At 49.1% G+C, this 20071-nt stretch overlaps 1 protein-coding gene across 2 annotated transcripts in view; it reads left to right on the forward strand.

Moving 5' to 3' along the window:
* Positions 1 to 19266, forward strand: part of B4GALNT2 (beta-1,4-N-acetyl-galactosaminyltransferase 2) — a 43962-nt gene extending 24696 nt beyond the window's left edge. Inside the window, exons 4-12 of one of the 2 annotated variants that reach the window (XM_057318223.1) lie at positions 5001 to 5107; positions 6301 to 6338; positions 8168 to 8348; positions 8901 to 8987; positions 12785 to 12972; positions 13936 to 14076; positions 15894 to 16113; positions 16684 to 16928; positions 18970 to 19266. In XM_057318223.1, the coding sequence (XP_057174206.1) occupies positions 5001 to 5107; positions 6301 to 6338; positions 8168 to 8348; positions 8901 to 8987; positions 12785 to 12972; positions 13936 to 14076; positions 15894 to 16113; positions 16684 to 16889 (1168 nt within the window). In that variant the 3' untranslated portion in view covers positions 16890 to 16928; positions 18970 to 19266. Of the gene's footprint in view, positions 1 to 5000; positions 5108 to 6300; positions 6339 to 8167; positions 8349 to 8900; positions 8988 to 12784; positions 12973 to 13935; positions 14077 to 15893; positions 16114 to 16683; positions 16990 to 18969 lie in introns of those variants that run through there. The other variant, XM_057318222.1, reaches the window with a different exon arrangement.
* Positions 19267 to 20071: the final 805 nt, after the last annotated feature.

A 20071-nucleotide genomic window follows, 5' to 3' on the forward strand; every position in this document is an offset into this window, starting at 1 on the left:
GCAGTGCCCAGCCCGGGGTCGATCTCACAACCCTGAGATCATGACCTGAGCCGAAGTCAAGAGTGGGATGCCCAACCGACCGAGCCAGCCAGGCGCCCCAGGAGTTGAATTTTTTTTCAAAGTGGCGAGTTCTTATCTGAGATTCTTTTGTAAACTATTGCCCTGACTTTTCAGTGGAGAATACATGGTAGGGAAGGTGTAGGGGAGGCAGGGGGATCTGTTGAGCAGTCAGGTGGAAGGTCAGTGTTCCTTCTGCTGCTGGGACAGTGCCGTCTGTGCCTCTGGGATGAACTGTCCCCACGTGCTCTGTTGGCTGAGCCTGAGTCATGAATCAAAGAAGGGAAAGGGTGAGTCGGGCCCCTCCGGGGTAGATTTTGGGAATCAGCTACCTCCCTCCCCCCAACTACATACAAATGGAAGACTCCACAGAGGAGGGTGGGGGTGCCACAAGAGGCAGCTTTGGAAGTCAAAGAACCAGTGGGATAGACCGACGATTCTGGCACGGGTTTGGACCCCGGCCCCTCCTAGCCGTGTGAGAAGCAGCAGGGCTCAGTGCTGCCAGGGGAGGCTGACTGACTGCCTTTGGGTCCTGCATCCTTCATGCCCCAGCCAGATGACCTCGGGCCAGCTGCTTACGCTCTTCTGTAAAATGGGGATAGTAATCGTACCTAGAGTTGTTGTGACATGTAGTGAATTGACCCATGGAAGGGCCTAAAACTGTATCCCGTTCATAACCTCACTGAACGTAGAGGAGAGTAGACATAAGAAAGCCATAGAAACAACCAGAAGTGGAGGTGATAAGCTCTCACGGCGAGCAGTATCTCCCTCCGCCTGCCTCTTGCCGCTGTGGTTCCCGCTGTGTCTCCCGGTCTGTCTTGGTCACTGTCCGGGGGGTTGTGCTAGCCGGGGACTTGAGTCACCCGACACAGAGTAGGGCTCAGCAAGCCCCTGTGGAATACGTGGCTGGTGCAAGGGGAAAGCTGGGCCTGTTCCTGCGGGATGATGGCTTCCGTCCCTGTTGTGGGCAGTGGGGGGCTGCTGGGAGAAGGGGGTCAGGGCTGTTTCCAGCAAATACCAGTGCAGGTGTGCCCATTGCAGGTGTGTGATGGGGGAAGGGAGAAGAGGCAGGGAGCTCTGAAGACACTGGAGAGAGTGGGATGGGGGGAACGGAGAGGGGCAGGAGAACGTCGAAGCAGGGGACTCTTAGGAGGGGGTGCTGGTCCGGAGGGGGCTGAGCAGAGGAATTCATTAGAAGAAAGAGCTGACTCAGAACAGGGAAGGCTGTGAGCTGGCCGGGTCCTCACCTGCCCCTCCCTCACCTGGGGAAATGCCCAGCTCTCCTGGGATTATACCTGGCCAGGCAGGTGCCAGGACAAACAGAGCCCAGGAATCATCAGTGATGTGAACCGGGTCTCAGGTCGTCGTGGCTGTAGCCAGGGGAGAAGATGCTCAGCTCCCATCTGGGCCTCAAATCTTTCTCTTGCCCAAGAAACACCCTGAATGCCTGGTCTGGGCAAGGTGCTGAGTCAGGTACAAAGACAGAGCTGATGGAGATCCTGCTCCCAGGAGCTCACAGCCGCACAGAGAGGATGCAGTCAGCGCACTCCCCGCGTCCCCTCCACCCTCCATCTCACCGGCTCTGCCGCCGCTGTAGTTACACAGAGAGCCCCAGCTCAGTGTGGAGTGACCGTGGGCGCTGTGTGGCACACAGGGTGTGTTCAGCAAACTGTGTGGAACTCAGGAGTTCAGGGTTAGTCTAGTCAGGGGGAGTGTAGGTCTTAGGAGGGAGAGCGGTTCCCAATTCTGAGGATTACAAAAGGAATGTTCCAGAAGGTAGCATTCAGAGCTGGCCTCATTCCTGTTACCGCACAGACGACCTAGTATTCTAGTTATTGGTGTCTCAGTCTGGGCTCTCCCCCTCCAGGAATGGGATTTTCTTGGTCCCTTTGTGCCCACATTAGCACAGGGCCAAAGGGATCACGTAGCATAAATAACGCAGAATCTTCGGCCCCTGGCGAATGTCACCTACGCCGGACAACTCTCTGCGGGTATACAATGGAGATGATTCATAACTTAGGTGCTCTCCTCTGTGTGAGGGAATCCTGCAAAACCCCATTTGGAGATCACGCCCTATTATCCTCTGCAGGAGAGCGCACGTCTGATGCAGGAAGCAGGGCGGGGCGCCGCCCCGGATGCCGGGACCTCTGCGTGCTCTGTCTCTGCCACTTAATTGTCTGTATCCTTGAAATCATGACTGGAGCTTGATGTTGGGTATGATCTCTGGTTCATTTGAATCTGATTACCTCCATAGTATGCTTCACTTAGAAAGTAGTACATGGGGCGCCTGGGTGACCCAGTCGTTAAACATCTGCCTTCAGCTCAGGTTGTGATCCCAGGGATCGAGCCCTGGCATTGGGCTCCCTGCTCAGGGGGGAGCCTGCTTCTCCCTCTCCGGTTCCCCCTGCCTATGTTCCCTCTCACCGTTTCTCTCTGTGTCAAAGAAATAAACTCTTAAAAAAAAAAAAGTACAAGGATAACGCTCTTTTTAAAAAACTCCACTTGAACCAACCCGCTCAACTCTCCTTGCTTCCCTTCCTTGTATGATGTGCTCCTTTGCCAACCCAATCTGCCCTTAGGCGTTTGGTATCTATTATTCCACACTATTTTTTATACTGCTCTACACGGATGAACACCCGTAATCACATGCGTATTTATGTGTATCTGTATCCACATAAACATAGACTCTTGGGTTTTTGTGTGTATTTTTAAATTTTGTTTTAATTCCAGCGTAGTTAACATACAGTGTTGTGTTAGTTCCAGGCGTACAAGACAGCGATTCCACAATTCTCAACGTGACTCAGGGCTTCATCCCTTTCACCTGTTTCACCCATCTGTGTGTACGTTTTTAATGTAATTGACACCATAAGAACAAATCGCGCTAGAATTTGCTTTTTTCATTCAATATGGTTTTTTTCAAGTGTTTTTGTTTTAGAGAGAGAGTGCTTGAGCACGGGAAGGAGGCAGAAGGAGCGGGGGCAGAGGGGGCAGGAGGGAGAGAATCTTTTTTTTTTTTTTAAGATTTTATTTTATTTGACAGAGATAGAGATAGCCAGTGAGAGAGGGAACACAAGCAGGGGGCGTGGGAGAGGAAGAAGCAGGCTCATAGCGGAAGAGCCTGATGTGGGGCTCGATCCCATAATGCCGGGATCACGCCCTGAGCCGAAGGCAGACGCTTAACCACTGTGCCACCCAGGCGCTCCAGGAGGGAGAGAATCTTAAGCACGAACTCACGACCCTGAGATTGTGACCTCAGCCAAAACCAAGAGTTGGATGCTTAACCAACTGAGCCCCCCAGGAATCCCTCATTAAGTAACTTTTAAGAGCTATCTATAGTTCTAGTTCTTTCCTTTTAATTGCTATACAGCTATGAATATGAATACACTGAATTTTATTAAGTTATTCTCCTATTGAATGATATTCAGATTTGGGGGAAATTTTCATGATTGCATTTACATAAATTATAATAATCATCTTACATTATATTTACATTCTTTCCTTATTTCGTTTAGATGCGTATAAGGAGGCTCCCTTCAACCTGCTGAAATGAACCTCCTTGTGCATGGTGCTGTTTACACAGGCAGGAGTCTCTCCCCTTAACTAGCCTCTGAATCGCTCACTCATGAGAGGTGCTTATTTCTACTTGCAGTAAATACTGGCAGACTGCGTTCAACAGCACCTATATTAACTTACACTTTCATGACAAGTGGGTAAGCGTAGTGCCTTAGATACCCCCTACCTAACCAACACTCCCTCTCAGTACATGTTAAAACATTAATGAAAAAGATATTTCATTGTTTTTGTTTTTGAAGATTTGATTTGATTTTGAGCAATCTCTACACCTCACATGGGGCTTGAACTCACAACCATGAGATCAAGAGTCACAGGCTCTACCAGCGGAGCCAGCCCGGAGCCCCTAGTTCATTGTTTTTAAAAGTTGCCTCTCCCTGGTTAATTTTGAAGCTGAGCACGTCTCATTTATGCATGAGCCATTTGTACTTCCTCTTCTGTTAATCGCCTCTTTACATCAGTTCCCATTTTTAAATTTCGTCTCTTTCGTATTCTCAGGAATACTCGCTATAGTAGTCGAATCTTTCTTCCAGGTGATCTAAATGAAACCCTTGGCTACCCTGGATGCCCGAAGGCTGCATTTCAACCGTATTACCTTAGTCCCCCAAAGAATCAGTCTCGCTGGCTTCTATGCTCTTGCCCTTGACTGAGGTTATTTTTTTTTTAAAGATTTTATTTATTTGACAGAGATAGAGACAGCCAGCAAGAGAGGGAACACAAGCAGGGGGGGTGGGAGAGGAAGAAGCAGGCTCACAGCAGAAGAGCCTGATGTGGGGCTCGATCCCATAACGCCGGGATCACACCCTGAGCCGAAGGCAGACGCTTAACCGCTGTGCCACCCAGGCGCCCCTGAGGTTATTATAACAACAAAACCCTACGAAAATCGTCACCGTGTTTGCTCTGAAAATACAGAGGCAACAAATCACATTTCTTGCGATGTATTTTCTTTTTGCGTTCCGAGCCAGCCAAAGTTTATTTGCCTCAGAAGTCGTTTGCTTTGTCCTGTTGATAATAAGACCAGAGTACCGACTGTCCACCGCGTTACACCCTGACTACCGGGAAGTTCACGTGCGACCGTGGCGACCGTGGCATCCCGCTGCTGCAGCGGGGTTGGCCCAGATGGTCTTGTTATTTTGTTTCTTCTTTCTCTCTGGTGTGTTTTTAATTTTCTTATATGTGCTTTGTTGTAAACTGCCTCAATTCCTTTGTGGAATTCAAGGCTGGAGGGAGGAAATGGAGGGGTGAACGGGACGATCTGCTTTCGATTTCTTCCCATTGGCAAGCACAGAGCTCCGGACACAGGTACCCCTTCCAGAACGAAGCAGAGAGGCACGTGAGAGCAGCTGCTAACGGTCTGGTTCTGTTTCCTGCAGAGAAGGGTTGCCCCGTCCACCGCCGCTGCTGGCTCAGCCCAACCTCCCCTTTGGGTACCCGGTCCATGGGGTGGAGGTGATGCCCCTGCATACGGTTCCCATCCCGGGTAGGTACATCTCCAGCCGGAGAGGAGCCAGGCAACTTTCTTAACTCGTAAGCAAAATGGGGGAGTGGAAGCAATCATTCATTGAGTACGTGCTGTGGACTCAGCACTATACGGGAAGCTCGCTGTGATTTCACTTAATGGTTAATCACAATGTTTCCACTGTGGGGAATCAATCGCGCTTGGCCGCTGTGACCTCCCTGGGGATCCGAGATAACACAGAAGAGGACAGAAATCTGTGTGCCTCTAGGAATCTTAGGACATGATTAGTTGTTCGGTGTCCTCCAGCATCATGAGAGCAGGCAAAGATGAGCCCACCTGCTGGGAGAGCATATTGAAAAGAATATTCAGGTTGGTTGAAACTCCCCTCTACAAGGGATTTCTACACACTTCTCTAGTACAGCACCACGTCCCTGTGAGGTAAATGTTATTTTGCCAATTCCACAGATGACGTGAGGTATCTAAGGCCCCGTAGGGAGACTATTTTTGAATTAGAACTTGAATTAGTCATATTACGAGAACAGAGATTCTGAAGTAAATACATTTGGATGAATTGCTAGTATTTTTGAATAGTCATTTAAAAAGTGATTTGTCATTTTGGATGATTCCTTTTTTTTATTATAAAATATGCATAACAAAATTTATTATGTTAGTCGTTTTTAAGCCCACAGTTTTGTGGCATTAAGTATATTCTCATTGTTCTGAAACTGTGACCATCATCCATTTCCAGAACTTTTTTATCTTCCCCAATTGAAACGCTGTACCCATTTAACATTGACTCCCTTCCCCTCTCCTGCCTGTGGAAACCACCATTCAGTAGAATGTCTTGTCTCGTCTCTGCGAATTTGACTATTCTAGGTCCCTCATATAAAGATGATTCATTCCTTAGCCATTGTGGCTTTCCCTTTGGTAGCAGAGATATCTGGAAGGGGCTGGATTAATTCACAGAAGCCATCCAGTGTTGAGGGTGGGCATCAGAGGCTTTAGACCCCCTGGAATTTGAGAAGGACCATGGGACACCACCTCACAGGACCCCAGGGAGAGGGGAATAGTCGGCAAACACCCTGGATAGGAGATGACCCTGGAAGGCATTCTGGAAGGACGTGTAGGAGTCATCAGGAAGGTAGGAAGCATCAGGGAGCCCTTGGCATCCTCTCAAATGGTGTTTTTTTTATCCTGTTTCCTGTGTCCTCCAGGTCTCCAGTTTGAAGGACCCGAGGCCCCCATCTATGAGGCAAGTCCCCTTCCCAGACCCTTTTTTCATTTGGCATCACTGCCCACCTCCGCATCCCTGATGGTGGCTGGTCTCGGATTTTGACCGAGTGCTCCTCCAGTTTGAATATCCGACATGAGTCCCAGGTGGGGCGAGGGAGTAGATGCCTCCAGAAGGCATGATTTTTCCAGCCATGCCAGTGGCTGGAGTTCCCAGGAGGACTTCCAAAGACCTGGGCCAGGGCAGATGCTGCTGCTTTCGCTGCGGGAGAAAGCTGTCGCCCCAGCCCCGGCTCCAGGGCCTGTTGCCTCCGTCCGGGTTAGCGTGCCAGCCAGCAAGACCAGTGTTCTGCGCCCTGCCTTTCGTTCCCCGCTTCATGGAGCTCCAAATCCAGCCCTGGTGTGCACAGCTGATGGGTGGGATACAAACCGCATCCAGAACCCTAATCTAGAAAGGAGTCTGGGGAATGTAGTTTTCGTTTTCCCACTCTGCACGCCAGAGGATGGAGTGGGTGATGAGTGAGCAACTCTGCAAAACGGATTTACTATGTTAGTCGTTCTCGGATGGCCTTCTCCGCCCTCCCCCACCCCCAGCAAAGCACCCCTCCCCAACCTCTGCCACTTTTCCCGGTACTCCACGTTATCTTCTTCATGGTGCTTTCCTGTACCTGAATTATTTTATATGCATCACGATATACTTACCGCCATTCTCCCCGACTAGAATCTAAGCCTCTTGAAGGTGGGGAGTTGGTTTTATTCACCGCTGTCTTCCCAAGACCTATAATTTGGATCTCAGAAAACACCTGTTGGCCAACCGACCTGCTTTCAGCAGATGTGACATAACCCAGGGTGCTTGTCATAAAAATACCAGGCTGGGGCACCTGGGTGGCACAGCAGTTGAGCGTCTGCCTTCGGCTCAGGGCGTGAGCCCGGCGTTCTGGGATCGAGCCCCACATCAGGCTCCTCCGCTATGAGCCTGCTTCTTCCTCTCCCACTCTCCCTGCTTGTTTCCCTCTCTCGCTGGCTGTCTCTCTCTCTGTCAAATAAATAAATAAAATCTTAAAAAAAAAAAAATACCAGACTGCCCAGAGGACGAGAAGGCAGGAGAGCAGAGTTGCTTTAGGGAGTAGCCGTGGGACGGAGAGAAGGGGCCCGGTTCTAGCTACATGTTGAAGGTAGACCCAATGGGACTCACTCCGAACAGGAATGACCTCCCTTAGGGACTTCAACAGTTGGACGAATGAAGGTGCCATTCAGGAGGCAGGGAGAACCAGGGAGAGAGTGGCAAACAGGTTTATAGAGAAAAATCAGTAGGTCAGTCGTGAGGATTTCAGTTGCTTGTGCGATGTCCTAGCGGAGCAATCCGCCAGGCAGTTGGGTCTCAGGAAGACGGGAGCGGGCGATGGACACTGTTAATCCTTTAGCATTTGAATGGTATTCAAAGCCGCCTCCTTTACTGAGAAGGTGTTGAATAGGAAGAGAAAAGAGCACAGAACCAACCCGAAAAAAAGTCCCCTGGGGAGGTCAGACAGAGGAGGAGGAGAGGGAGGAGGCAGTCGGCAATCAAAAGGAGGAGCCAGCGGGAGTAGGAAGCCATCTAGAAGCACGGGATCCTGTAAGCCAAGGAAGAAGAGAGCAATGGCCCTTGAACACTCCGGTCCCCAGGACTTGATTCGACTTCACTGGGGATAGAGCCGCAACCCGCTGCAGAGCCAGACCCCAGCTGCCAGGGGCGGGGGGATGGGGGGTGGGGGGTGATCCTCGCAGCCTCTTGCGCTCTGCCCCCCTGCTGGCCATCCTGGGCTCGTGCTTTCCCTTGCGTTTAGCATCTTTCTACCTCACCCCCCTTAGGTCACCCTGACAGCTTCTCTGGGGACACTGAATACCCTCGCTGACATCCCAGACAGTGTGGTGCAGGGCAGAGGCCAGAAGCAGCTGACCATTTCGACCAGTAACCGGAAGCTTTTGAATTTCATCCTCCAGCACGTGACGTACACCAGCGCGGTGTACCAGCACCACAGGGTGGATGTGGGTGAGAACCTGTCCTTGCACAGCAAGATGCTTATTAGGGAGTGGAAAAACCACCGCGCCCTCCCAAAGTCTTCCTCCTCCAGGAAGCCTGCCAGCATTTAGGATTCTTCCCTTGCTCTTGTTTCAAACCCTGGACATCTAACTTCTCAATTACGGTCCCCAACATTACCCCCACGTTGCCATGGACCCCACAGCGTGACTTGAAGGAAAGAAGATATACATCTCTCTGTGAGGGCAGATCAGGCATGCTATGCGGTACAAACCACCCGGCTCTGTTCCCCATTATTGATTTCAGGGTCCCGAGTTCAAGCCCCGTGTTGGGCATGGAGATTACTTAATTAAAAAAAAAAAAAGAGAGAGAGACATTCAGCCAGTTACCCCAGGACACACATCAAGTCAGTAGCCAGAATGCTGTCCACTCTGTGGGGTCTCCTCCCAGGCAGGACAATCTCTACCCAACCTTCACCCCTGCTGCAAATGGGTTTCCTTGGGGGCAGTGTGGAGAATGACCTAGACTCCGTGCTGCCCTCCTTGACCTTATTTCTCCCTGCAGTGAGTCTGGAGTCCAAGTCTTCTGTGGCCAAGTTTCCGGTGACCATCCGCTACCCTGTCATCCCTAAGTTATATGACCCTGGACCAGGTAAGACCCTTGCTCCTGGGGCTCCAGGGATGAGATGAAACTCGGTGAAACTCGGAAGGGATCGGCTCTGAGGTGCAGGAGGAGAATTGATGAAAGTAACCGCTCTGATAGGGTTCCTGACAAAGGAGAAAAAAATTCGAATATTCTAATATTTCTTAATTATATTTAACTTATTATGTGGTTGTGCTTATTTTGGCAAAAAAACCCCACAATTAATTATAACATCTTAATAAGTAATAGTAATAAAAACAGAGTGGTATGGGACCGTGGCTAGCTCTCTCACTGGAGTTGAATGGGAAATCCAGAGACAGATATGTTGGAGGCTTACCATGCGATAAAGGTAGCTTTCCAAATTGAAGGGTGAAGAGAAGGAAGATCCGAGAAATCACATGGGACAACTGCGTAGATAAAGGAAGGTAAAAAGTTGGCTCTAGGGACTCCTGGGGGGCTCAGTCTGTTGGGTGTCTGTCTTCGGCTCAGGTCATGATCCCAGTGTCCCTGGATCGAGCCCCACGTCGGGCTCCTTGCTCAGCAGGGAGCCTGCTTCTCCCTCTGCCTGCCGCTCCCCTGCTTGTGCTCTCTCTCTCTGACAAATAAACAAATAAAATATTTTTTTTTAAAGTTGGCTCTATCTTACAGCTCATATCAAGATAAATTCCAAATTGATCAAATATCTCATATTTTTAGGCACTCGAAAAAAAACCCGTGGAGTTTAAAAAATAGTCTTAGAGTGTAAGACCTTTCTAAATATGACACAAAACACAAAGACCAGAGAGAAAAGACGACACATAAAATGCATGAAATTTTTAAATGTTTTTATGGCAGAAAGCCACCAAAAGCAAAAGCAAACGACAAAGAACAAATTGGGGAAAAATATCTTCAACATACATGAAAGTCAAAGGTGTACTTTTACTTGAAAGTGTCTATAAATCCGTAAGAACCCCCAATAGGCCTGCGTGCCCGGCTGGCTCTGTCAGTGGAGCTTGTACCTTGTGGTCTGGGGGTCGCGAGTTCAAGCCCCACCTTGGGTGTAGAGATTACTTAATAAGTACTTACTTAATTAGTAAGTAATTAATTACTTACTAAGTAATTACTAATAAGTAATTAAGTAATTACTTACTTTTTAAGTAAGTAATTACTTAATAATTACTTAAATAAGTAAATGTTTTTAAAGATTTTATTTATTTATTTGTGAGAGAGAGAGAGCCCAAGCAGGGGGAGTAGCAGAGGCAGAGGGAGAAGCAGACTCCCCACTGAGCAGGGAGCCCAATGTGGGACTCGATCCCAGAACCCTGGGATCATGACCTGAGCTGAAGGCAGACACTTAACCGACTGAGCCACCCAGGTGTCCCAAATAAGCAAATATTTTTGTTTTTTTTTAAACCACCTAGACAAAACAAAACAAAAAACCAAACACCTAATAAGCCAATGGAAAAATGCACAGTTGGCAACAGATTAAATTCAACAATACTTTAAGCTATTAGAATATACTCTCCGTCTCATACTTAAAAAAGTGCAAATGAAAAATACATTGATATCAGAAAGTATTGGACGAGGAGCAGGGAGGAGGCATTCTTATAAACTCCTGGTGGGAAATGTAAATGGCCACAGCCTTTCTGGGGGCAATTTGGCAATACCTATCAACATTTGGGTCAGCATTCCCTTCGGCCCAGCAGTTGCACTTCTAGAAATGATCGTGCAGATACTTATATCTGCGGGAAATGATGTTTGTTTGAGGTGTTTTATTACAGCATTGTTTGCGAAGACAAAAACCTTAGAAGTGGGATGCATCGATTAGATCAAGTGCAGTCCGTCCATATAATGAAATTCCGTGCGGTGGCATTCGGAAGGAGGGACGGGGGAGACACAGGAGGGTTGTTTTTTTTTTTTTTTATGCTGCTACAAAATGCTTTCCAAGTTATAAGCAGATACAGAAGAGAGGGAAGAGTAAGTTATTCTTTCTGTAAAAAGAAAGAGGGAAACAATGTATGTATGCAATTGCTTGAACATTCTCATTTTAAATCATTTTTGGATTTTTCTGTTATTTTTAGTCTGTCTGGAATGGGTCCCTCTGTACACGGTGGATTCGTTGGCTGTCGTTCATGCAGATGTTCTTTAAGTGTTCTGTGATGTTTGTGGGTGGGCTCATCTTGAGTAGAAGCTTCCGTGGCTTGTGTTCTACTTTCTCCCTTCTCTCTCCTGACTCCCTCCCATCCCACAGCTTTATAGTCGCATCTACTCCCTGTCTCCCCAGCTTTCTGGTCTACCTCTTTATACTGGAGTCTCGGGGCTCCTGTCTCATGGTGATATCGGAGCTATTAAAGAGCCAGTTGCTGGGCCTGAGGGTGGCTTGGCAAGGGTCGTGGCTGTGAGGTGGTGTCATTTCTGTTTGCACCCAGAGGGATGTGCAGGGGGAATAGCTCTTCTGGGGCTCCTTGCCTGGCAGGTAGTATGTGGTGAGGGATGGAGGGTGTGCCGCCTAGCTCTCGACCGTGGCTTCTAGCAAAAAGCCTGGCTCTGGACCCACACATCCCGTGAGAGACCTTAATTCTGTTACCCCTCAGAATCAGCCTTCTCTGCTACTTCTGATCCGAGAACGCAGCCGGTCCCAGCCCCAGCTCTGCTCACTGCGTTTTATTTCTGTTCCTTGGAAGTAATGTGTATTTTGGGCATAGTTATATCTTTGTATTGTCTTTATCGCTGCTATAGATTTGGAAAAAATAGGGACTCTCAAACAGAAAGCTACAGCACCCGCTTAGCCAGGAGCCCCCTATCTTGACCACACCCTCTAGTGATTCATGCCCCTGGTTCTCTCTTTATAAGTGGATGGCATGTGGCCCAAGAAAAGGGAGGACAATATTCATCTGGCATGCCCTTGAGCACAATTCACTTGACTCTTCCCACTGATCGCTTTTCCCTCATGCCCTCAGACCCAGGGGGAGCCGGTGTAATGGTGCACCGGGTATTAAAAGGAGGATTCTGGAATGATTTCTGACTTCTGTCACCCTGAAAAGGAGCTCTGCAGTGGGGTTCTGGAGCTCTCGCCCCCACGCCAGGTGTAGGGTTGCAGCTTTCAGCATGCATTAACCCCAACAGAGCCTACCCCACCCCACCCAACATCCCACGGGCTCAGTCAGCTGGCGTGGCTCCACGTTTGGTGACTCAATCCCAGAAACACACCACTGCTCCAGCGGATTCAACATGAGGCCTTTTCCACAGAAAAGCTGTACCTTTTCCAAGTTACTGTATGTATCACACGCCTTAAGCTGGACGATCTGGTCCCGACCTGGCACTCTCCAAGTAGACCTACTTCCTCTCCAGTCTTCCTGAGGAGAGAGACCAAGTGTGTTTCTCTCTAGGAGTGCCGCTGATGACGGGGGCAAGTCTCAGTCCTTCAGATCTTTCCTCCCCTCAGCGAGCCCCATGTCCCTCCATCTTGAACCCCTTGATGGGCAGAGCTCTGGGCATCTCAATTCCTAGTATTAACGTGACAGCAGGATGCAAACGAAGTGTTGGTAAGACAAAGCATTCACACTAAGAGTAGGAGGCGGCATAGTCGAGCCAACAGAAGCAGGGAAAGAAATTCTAGAAGACAGATAAAATCTCAACAAGCTGGCTATGTTTTAAATATATTTATTTTCTATTCCAACTAACAAACTCTTACTAAGCTCTGTGTACGAGAGGCATGAGGCCCACGCCGAGAGGTCGTGGCAGAAAGAAAGCACCAGAACAGTGCAAGTCAAGTCCGTGAGGTTTCCCAAAACGCAGTGCTCTGACATCCACCCTTTCTTGCCCAGAGAGGAAGCTCAGAGACCTGGTGACCATTGCCACCAAAACTTTCCTCCGTCCCCACAAGCTCATGATCATGCTCCGGAGCATCCGTGAGTACTACCCAGACTTGACGGTGATCGTGGCCGATGACAGCAAGGAGCCCCTGAAGATTAATGACAACCACGTGGAGTATTACACCATGCCCTTCGGGAAGGTACGTCCCTTCCGGATGGGGAGACATCCGGGGCCTGGGAAAGAGGGCCCCAGAGTCAGGGTCCACCCCGGATGGGGATGCTTGAGCGGCTTTCCCAGGGAGACTCGATCCTGAAGCAGAGGGGTGGGACTGTCCTCTGAGTCCCTTTGCTGACTCCAAATTCACAGAGACATTGGATGACTCTCACGTTTCTGCATCAATGAAGCGCTTGGTATGGACATTAATTGAGGTCCTTCTAAGTGACTCGAGGTGACTGACATTCTAGGGGTTCCCGACATGCAGAGAAACTTGTGATCCCTATGATTCTACCCAAGCTAGAGGCTCGCGCTCTCTCTCCCACACACACCCTCCTTCCTACAAGGACACACAGAAGGCAATGGATGGTATCCGTACCATAGCGCCCACCCTCCAACCCTTCCAGGCACCATAAGGCGAAATGGAAGACTCAGTAGAAAAAGGACTTCAATCCATCCGCATCGGCCCGAGGACCAAGGAAGGGCTTCCGAGCCTTTCTTCGCCTCATCCTTTGATTCAGGGAGTCACTGTCCTTTCTCCAAGGTCTCTGAGACACGGACTCCCTTTAACCCGGTGGTTCTTGACCGCTCTTTGGGGGGCGCAGCCTGGCCGTTGGGAATTTAGAGAGCTCCCAGGTGATTCTAAAATGTGGCCAGAGGGGCGCCTGGGTGGCTCAGTCGTTAAGCGTCTGCCTTCGGCTCAGGGCGTGATCCCGGGGTCCTGGGATCGAGCCCCACATCGGGCTCCCTGCTCCGCTGGGAGCCTGCTTCTTCCTCTCCCACTCCCCCTGCTTGTGTTCCCTCTCTCGCTGGCTGTCTCTATCTCTGTCAAATAAATAAATAAATAAATAAATAAATACAATACAATACAATACAATACAATACAATACAATACAATAAAATGTGGCCAGGGACGGCAAGCACTGATCTAACCTCTTTCCGCCTGCAGGGTTGGTTTGCTGGTAGGAACCTGGCCGTCTCTCAGGTCACCACCAAATACGTGCTCTGGGTGGACGATGATTTCCTCTTCAGTCACGACACCAAGATTGAGGTGCTGGTGGATGTCCTTGAGAAAACAGAGCTGGACGTGGTAAGGGAGCGTTGCCAGTTTCACCCCAGCTGTCCCCTGTAGAGACAGCCAGGAGAGGGGAGGGGAGGAGGAGGGGGAGAGGGAGGGGTGGGAGGGGGAGGGTCGGGGGAGGGGGAGGGGCTGAAGCAGGAGAAGAATAAGCACAACTCGGGGTTGAGAACATCCTACCAGCAATCAGGAGCTGTGCGGCTTCTGCCTCCGAATTTTCTCGCACACCCCCCTCCCCATGAAGCCTTGTTCTGTCTTTGAAACAGGGTGTTTGTGCATCACTTCTAACTCCCCTCACCGGACTGGCGTGAGAAGCAGCGACGCTGTCTGGTTCTGTCTCACCCCATGTTTAAAAAACGCGAATGGTACAGAGTTTTAAAAGCACACATAGCCCTAATGGCATTTAAAAAAGAAGAAGAAGAAAGAAAAGAATGAGAACATCAAAAGTCATTTCACATATAGAAAAGCAAAAGGCCACTACAGTTAATGAGAGTGTATTGTGGTCTTGACATTGTGAAGAGAGTAGATTGTCACTCCGGCCACACGCACCGTAACTAGGCGGGTGGTGGATACGTGAATTAGCTTGATTGTGTGATCTCTTCACAATGTATCCATATATCAAAACATCAAGCCGTAAGCCTTAAATGTATAGAATTTAAAAATAGATGTACGATTTTAATGTATCAAAGATAGCTCAATAAAAGCTGGCTTTTTTTTTTTTTTTAAGAAAAGAAAAACAGGAAATGGATAAGAAAATCAGGGTCGTTGTGATCTCAGTTATTTCTTCCGGGAGGACAGTCCCCAGGGCATCTGTATGACTGCGGTATCTCCCGACTACTCTTCCAGAGAGCAAATCACAGTAGCACCAGCGAGGTAGAAAGCACAGCTCCTGTCGTATAAAAATCCAAGCTGGCCCTTGACTTTGCTTCCAGCGTCAGTCTGGACCAGCCTCCTTCCTTCCCTTGATGCTGCACTGTGTTCATGGTCCTCGGCTGCGTGGCTGGAAGAAAGGGGGAGAGAACATAGAGCACAAGCATTTGCCTTTGCAGAATGTGCTAGAAGTTGCAGGCGTCCCTTCTAACTCACATCCCTTCAGCCAGGACTTAGACACATGGTCAGACCTCGCAAGGGAAGTGGGGAGAGCCCGTCTTCAGTGGCGTAGCTGGCTGTATCTTAATTTAGTCCACTTACAACTAGTTTGCTAAAGGAAGAAGAAAAGAACGAGTGATGGGGGACAAGGAGCCGTCCTGGATGTTTATGATGGTTCAGGACTCATCCTGTTTTGTTGGGGCTCACACCTAGAAATGCATATCTTCCCCTAGTGTGTGGACAGACAGCCCAGGGAGGAAAGCCGGGAGCAGAGGAGTGGGAGGAAGGCAGCTTGAGACACATGGCACCCGGCACGCACGGCTCGTTGCAAGAAGTCCGGCAGTGGGGACTCCACAAAGGGACCTGTGTGCACGCAGGCTACTGCCTGCCTGCCCCCAAACACGGCTCCTCCTTGTGTAAGGGAGTGACTTGCCTTCTGGAAAGAGTGAACTTGCTGTCGGATGAGTTGTGTGCCCTTTGGACTTGGTGCTTTCTGCTCCCGCCAAGGAGATTTCCTGGGGTGAGCAGGATGAAAAGACCAAGAGACTTAGCCGTGGTGTGCGGAAGGCTGTAGCCATAACAGCAACAAGAGAGTATCCAAGGAAGGGTATGAAGGGTAGATACAGAACAGGTGTGATTCTTGTTGTAACTGAGGTTCAGTCCAGGAAGGCTTCCTGGCAGAGGCAACATGGCTATCAAGTCTGTGTTCTCTAACGTGCGTTTCTCTGCCCACCGGTTAGGTAGGTGGCAGTGTGCTTGGGAATGTGTTCCAGTTTAAGCTGTTGCTGGAGAAGAGTCAGAATGGGGACTGTCTTCACCGGAGGCCAGGCTCTTTCAGGCCCCTGGATGGCTTCCCTCGCTGCGTGGTGACCAGTGGTGTTGTCAACTTCTTCCTGGCCCACACGGAGCGACTCCAGAGGGTTGGCTTCGACCCCCGCCTGCAGCGAGTGGCTCACTCAGGTGGGGACAAGCTGGGTGAGGAAGGTGTCGGCCCGTGGACTGACCTCAGGAGTTTGTCCTTTCCAAGGGCCACGAGCCACTGATCGTGGTCCTTGCCTCAACAGTGGGTTTCTCTCCCTTTCCCCCCCACGAGGGAGCTCAGGGTCTCTCTTGCCTCCCTCCTCCCTCTCACTGTGACTTCCTACCTCCCGTCTGCTGCTCCCATGTGAGACACCCTTCCCTGCAGTTCTGTCCCCACCCTTGTTCCCCACGGATTCCCTCAGTTCCGGAGTTCATAGTTCTGTCCAGCTGGAAAGCTCATCTGGGTCTGTCTGCAGACTTTCTGGCCACACCTCTGAGAAATGTGCCTCTTTATTAGTTTATCTACTTATTTATTTTATTTTTTATTTATTTATTTTTTATTTTATTTATTTTCTCTATTCCAACTTGCCAGCCTGGGCAGGGGGCTTTGCCTGGCGCTCAGCCTCCCCACGGGTACAAACTGCGCCCTTCCCCACCTGCCTCTCCCCCCAGACCTGGACCACGGCCCCGGGTCTTCAGCTGAAGCCCGTGTTCTCCCTCTCTTGGCAGAGTTCTTTATCGACGGGCTCGGGAGCTTACTCGTGGGGTCATGTCCAGAAGTGGTGATAGGTCACCAGGCTCGTTCTCCGGTGGCTGACCCGGAGCTGGCCACCCTGGAGAAGACCTACAGTGCATTCCGGACCAACACCAAGGACCAGATCCAGTTCAAGCTGGCTCTCCACTACTTCAAGAACCATCTCCAGTGCTCCACGTGAAGTCTCCCGGGCATCAGAAACGCTCTGGACTTACCGGGGGTGGGTCTCTAAGACAGCGGATTCTGGTGGGGGGACTCCGGAGGAGAGGAGGGCTGTAAAGGACAAGCCAGTGGGCGGGGCAGGTGGGTGGGGCTCAGTTACTAGAAATACCCATCAGAGGCCAAGGGTCATTAGAAATGGACCAATCCCTGAGAAGGGCGACAGAGGCCCATCCGTAACAATCATTACTTGTTTCTGAGATGCGGTACCATTTTAGGGAGGATCCGACACGTGGTATCTCGCGTCCTCTCATTGGATCTCGTGCAAAAGAGTGTAGCTTGGCTTGGTGTCCTTGGTCAAAAGAATGGCTGCGGGGTTTTTGAGGCTTATTTGGTAGAAATTATATCGTAGTCAGAAGCACCCTCTCCAGCCTCCACAAATATGTATTTGTTGCTACCTTGGGGACTTAAATGATGTGAATGATGCAGGGTCCTGGTCCAGTTCAGTCCGCTAGCAGACTTGCACGCCAGGATCGGGGGATCAGAGGAGGGAGGAGTGACCAAGGGCCGGGCAGCTGAGGGAGGCTCGGTGGGGAGATGGATGGGATTCAGGCAGCAGAGGGAGGGAGCGCCGGAGTCCCCCGTCTGCCCCAACAGAGGTTTCCCTGGCATCAGACTCACTACTGCAAGGATACATTCCGGAACGCCAGGGATTGAACTCCGACCCAGTGCTAAGGTGCCATGATAGACAGTGTCAGTGCAGTGGTGCAACTGTTGACCGCTCAAGACCCATGTCATCTGCAGAGAAGAGCCATCTCGTGTTGTGGAGGAAGCCTCTCTCTGTTATCTCAGGAGTGGGCAGCTTCCACTACTACTATACAAGCCCTGCCTTGACGGCTTCTCCTCTTTCCTGCTGAAGATGCTCCAGTTTAATTCAGGATCCCTGAAAATGTGGCTCTGAGATATGCATAAAACTCCATAAAAAATGTTTTGGTGGTCCCATCATTTTGAAAAATACCGGAAGTTGTATCGCCCTCTTGAAAAGTCGCAATTCACATTTGCATATTAAAGGCTCTGAGAAGTCCTGCAGTAAAGAAATCAGGTTAATTTTGTTTAAGTCAGCATTTCCCAGCTATGGATATAGACTGACAATCATTTTTTTTAATACTCCCAAACCCAGAATGGAATACATACCTCCTTCTATTGTGTATGTGATCACGATTCTATTGCAAATGCTTCGGCAACTTTAACTAACCTGGACAATCATCTGGTGCAATAGTACATGCACTTTACCTGCAATAACAAAGCTATAGAGGAAGATGATGTTGGATTGTCCCATTCAGTCCTGCCTTGAGAAGCGGGCAAGAAAAGCCCCTCGCTGGATCCCGAGCGCTAGAGAACACTGTAGATGACAGACACAAGGGCTTGCTCGTGACCCCCTGGGCATCTCTGTCACCTGGGACCCAGTGCTCAGCGTGAGCACAGCATAACCTGCTACCCTAGATATCCACTCTTGGGACCCAGAGTGTTCAGGCCCCAGGGAAATGCTTCTCCACACCTTATGTCCTCGAAAGATGACTGCATCCAGATGCATTGAAAGTTTGGGGCAGCACTTTGGGGTGCGGCTACGACGTGATCTGCCACGTGCTTGGGTAAAAGAAGAAGACAAGTGTTTCCTCTCAGATACCATAAATAGCACCAGAGTCTTGCCTACTACTTAGTGTCTATTTTCTTGCCTTCCGTGCATGGTTCTAAAAGCGCTAAAAAGATTAGTACCGTACTCACAGCAGCCGCACCTCGTGGCTTCAGGGACATTTGAAAATAGTAAACCATTTGTACGCATTAATTCTTATATATGTAATCTAGATGCATCATGCTCGAAACGTGACACCGATTCTTTGCCCTGGCAAGTTGGTTGGTCATTTGAATGCTGATGGTGCAATCATTTTATTTTTTTATAAAAATATTTAATGACTTAAATTTTCAAAAACTAAATTGAAAATAGCTAAATAAATTTGATTTTTAAATGTGGTATTTGTCCAATATAATCTTGGTTTTCTTTTAATCTTTTTGAAACGTATTTATTTATTTATTTATTTTAGAGAGAGAGTGCGCGAACAGGGGGAGGAGCAGAGGGACACGGAGGAAGAGAACCTCAAGCAGACGCCACACGGAGCATGGAACCCGATGTGGGGCTCCATCTCACGACTCTGACCTGATCAGAACCTGATCATGAAACCAAGAGTCAGACGCTTAACCGACTGAGCCACCCAGTGACTTTGCTGAAACAAAAGCAAGAAAATTAAATTATATGGAATAAATATATGATAAATTATGAATTATCTTTGTCATCTACCTATATATTTTTTTCCTATCCACATGTCACCGTGCATCAACTCAACAGCCAGACATGCACAATGACTGTTAAATCCCATGGCTTTGGTATGTTGCCAACTTTTAGTCCTATGGAAACCACAACTTGACAATATTTTTTATTTTGCCATTATAAAGATATATTTGTCAAGATAAGAGGATAGAGCATGTATTTTAACAGTTTGCTAGCTTCGGGTATTATAGCTTTGAAATATTGAAATATTTTTAAATAATTAAGATATAAGTAAAATATTTAGGGGCGCCTGGGTGGCGCAGTCGTTAAGCGTCTGCCTTCGGCTTTGGGCGTGATCCCGGCGTCCTGGGATCGAGCCCCACATCAGGCTCCTCCGCCGGGAGCCTGCTTCTTCCTCTCCCACTCCCCCTGCCAGTGTTCCCTCTCTCGCTGGCTGTCTCTCTCTCTAATAAATAAATAAAATCTTTAAATAATAATAATAATAATAATTTGAATTGGGTCTGCAAAGCAAGGCTCTGTGGACGGCTGGACTTCAGACGTCACACTCCAGAGCTGCAGACGTGCCCCTTACAGCGTGCGGACTGAGGAGCTGAGAAGGCCAGTCTTTAGCCAGAAAAAAAAAAAAAAAGAGGCAACATACACACAAAGAGGAGCTGAAATGAGAGCCTCCTGACAGCCTTCTGGTTCTTTCCTAAGGTCTGGCTACAGTTGTGCCCTGGGATTTCGTGAAACACTATACCCTTATAATTCTTCCTTTTTGCTTAACCCTAATTTGAGTTGGCTCCTGTTACTTATAACCACAGTGTCCTGAATAATACAACATTCTGTGTGTCTGGCTGTTTTCAAAACAGAAAAGC

Source organism: Ursus arctos, unplaced genomic scaffold, assembly GCF_023065955.2.
Source record: "Ursus arctos isolate Adak ecotype North America unplaced genomic scaffold, UrsArc2.0 scaffold_24, whole genome shotgun sequence".
NCBI lineage: Eukaryota > Metazoa > Chordata > Mammalia > Carnivora > Ursidae > Ursus > Ursus arctos.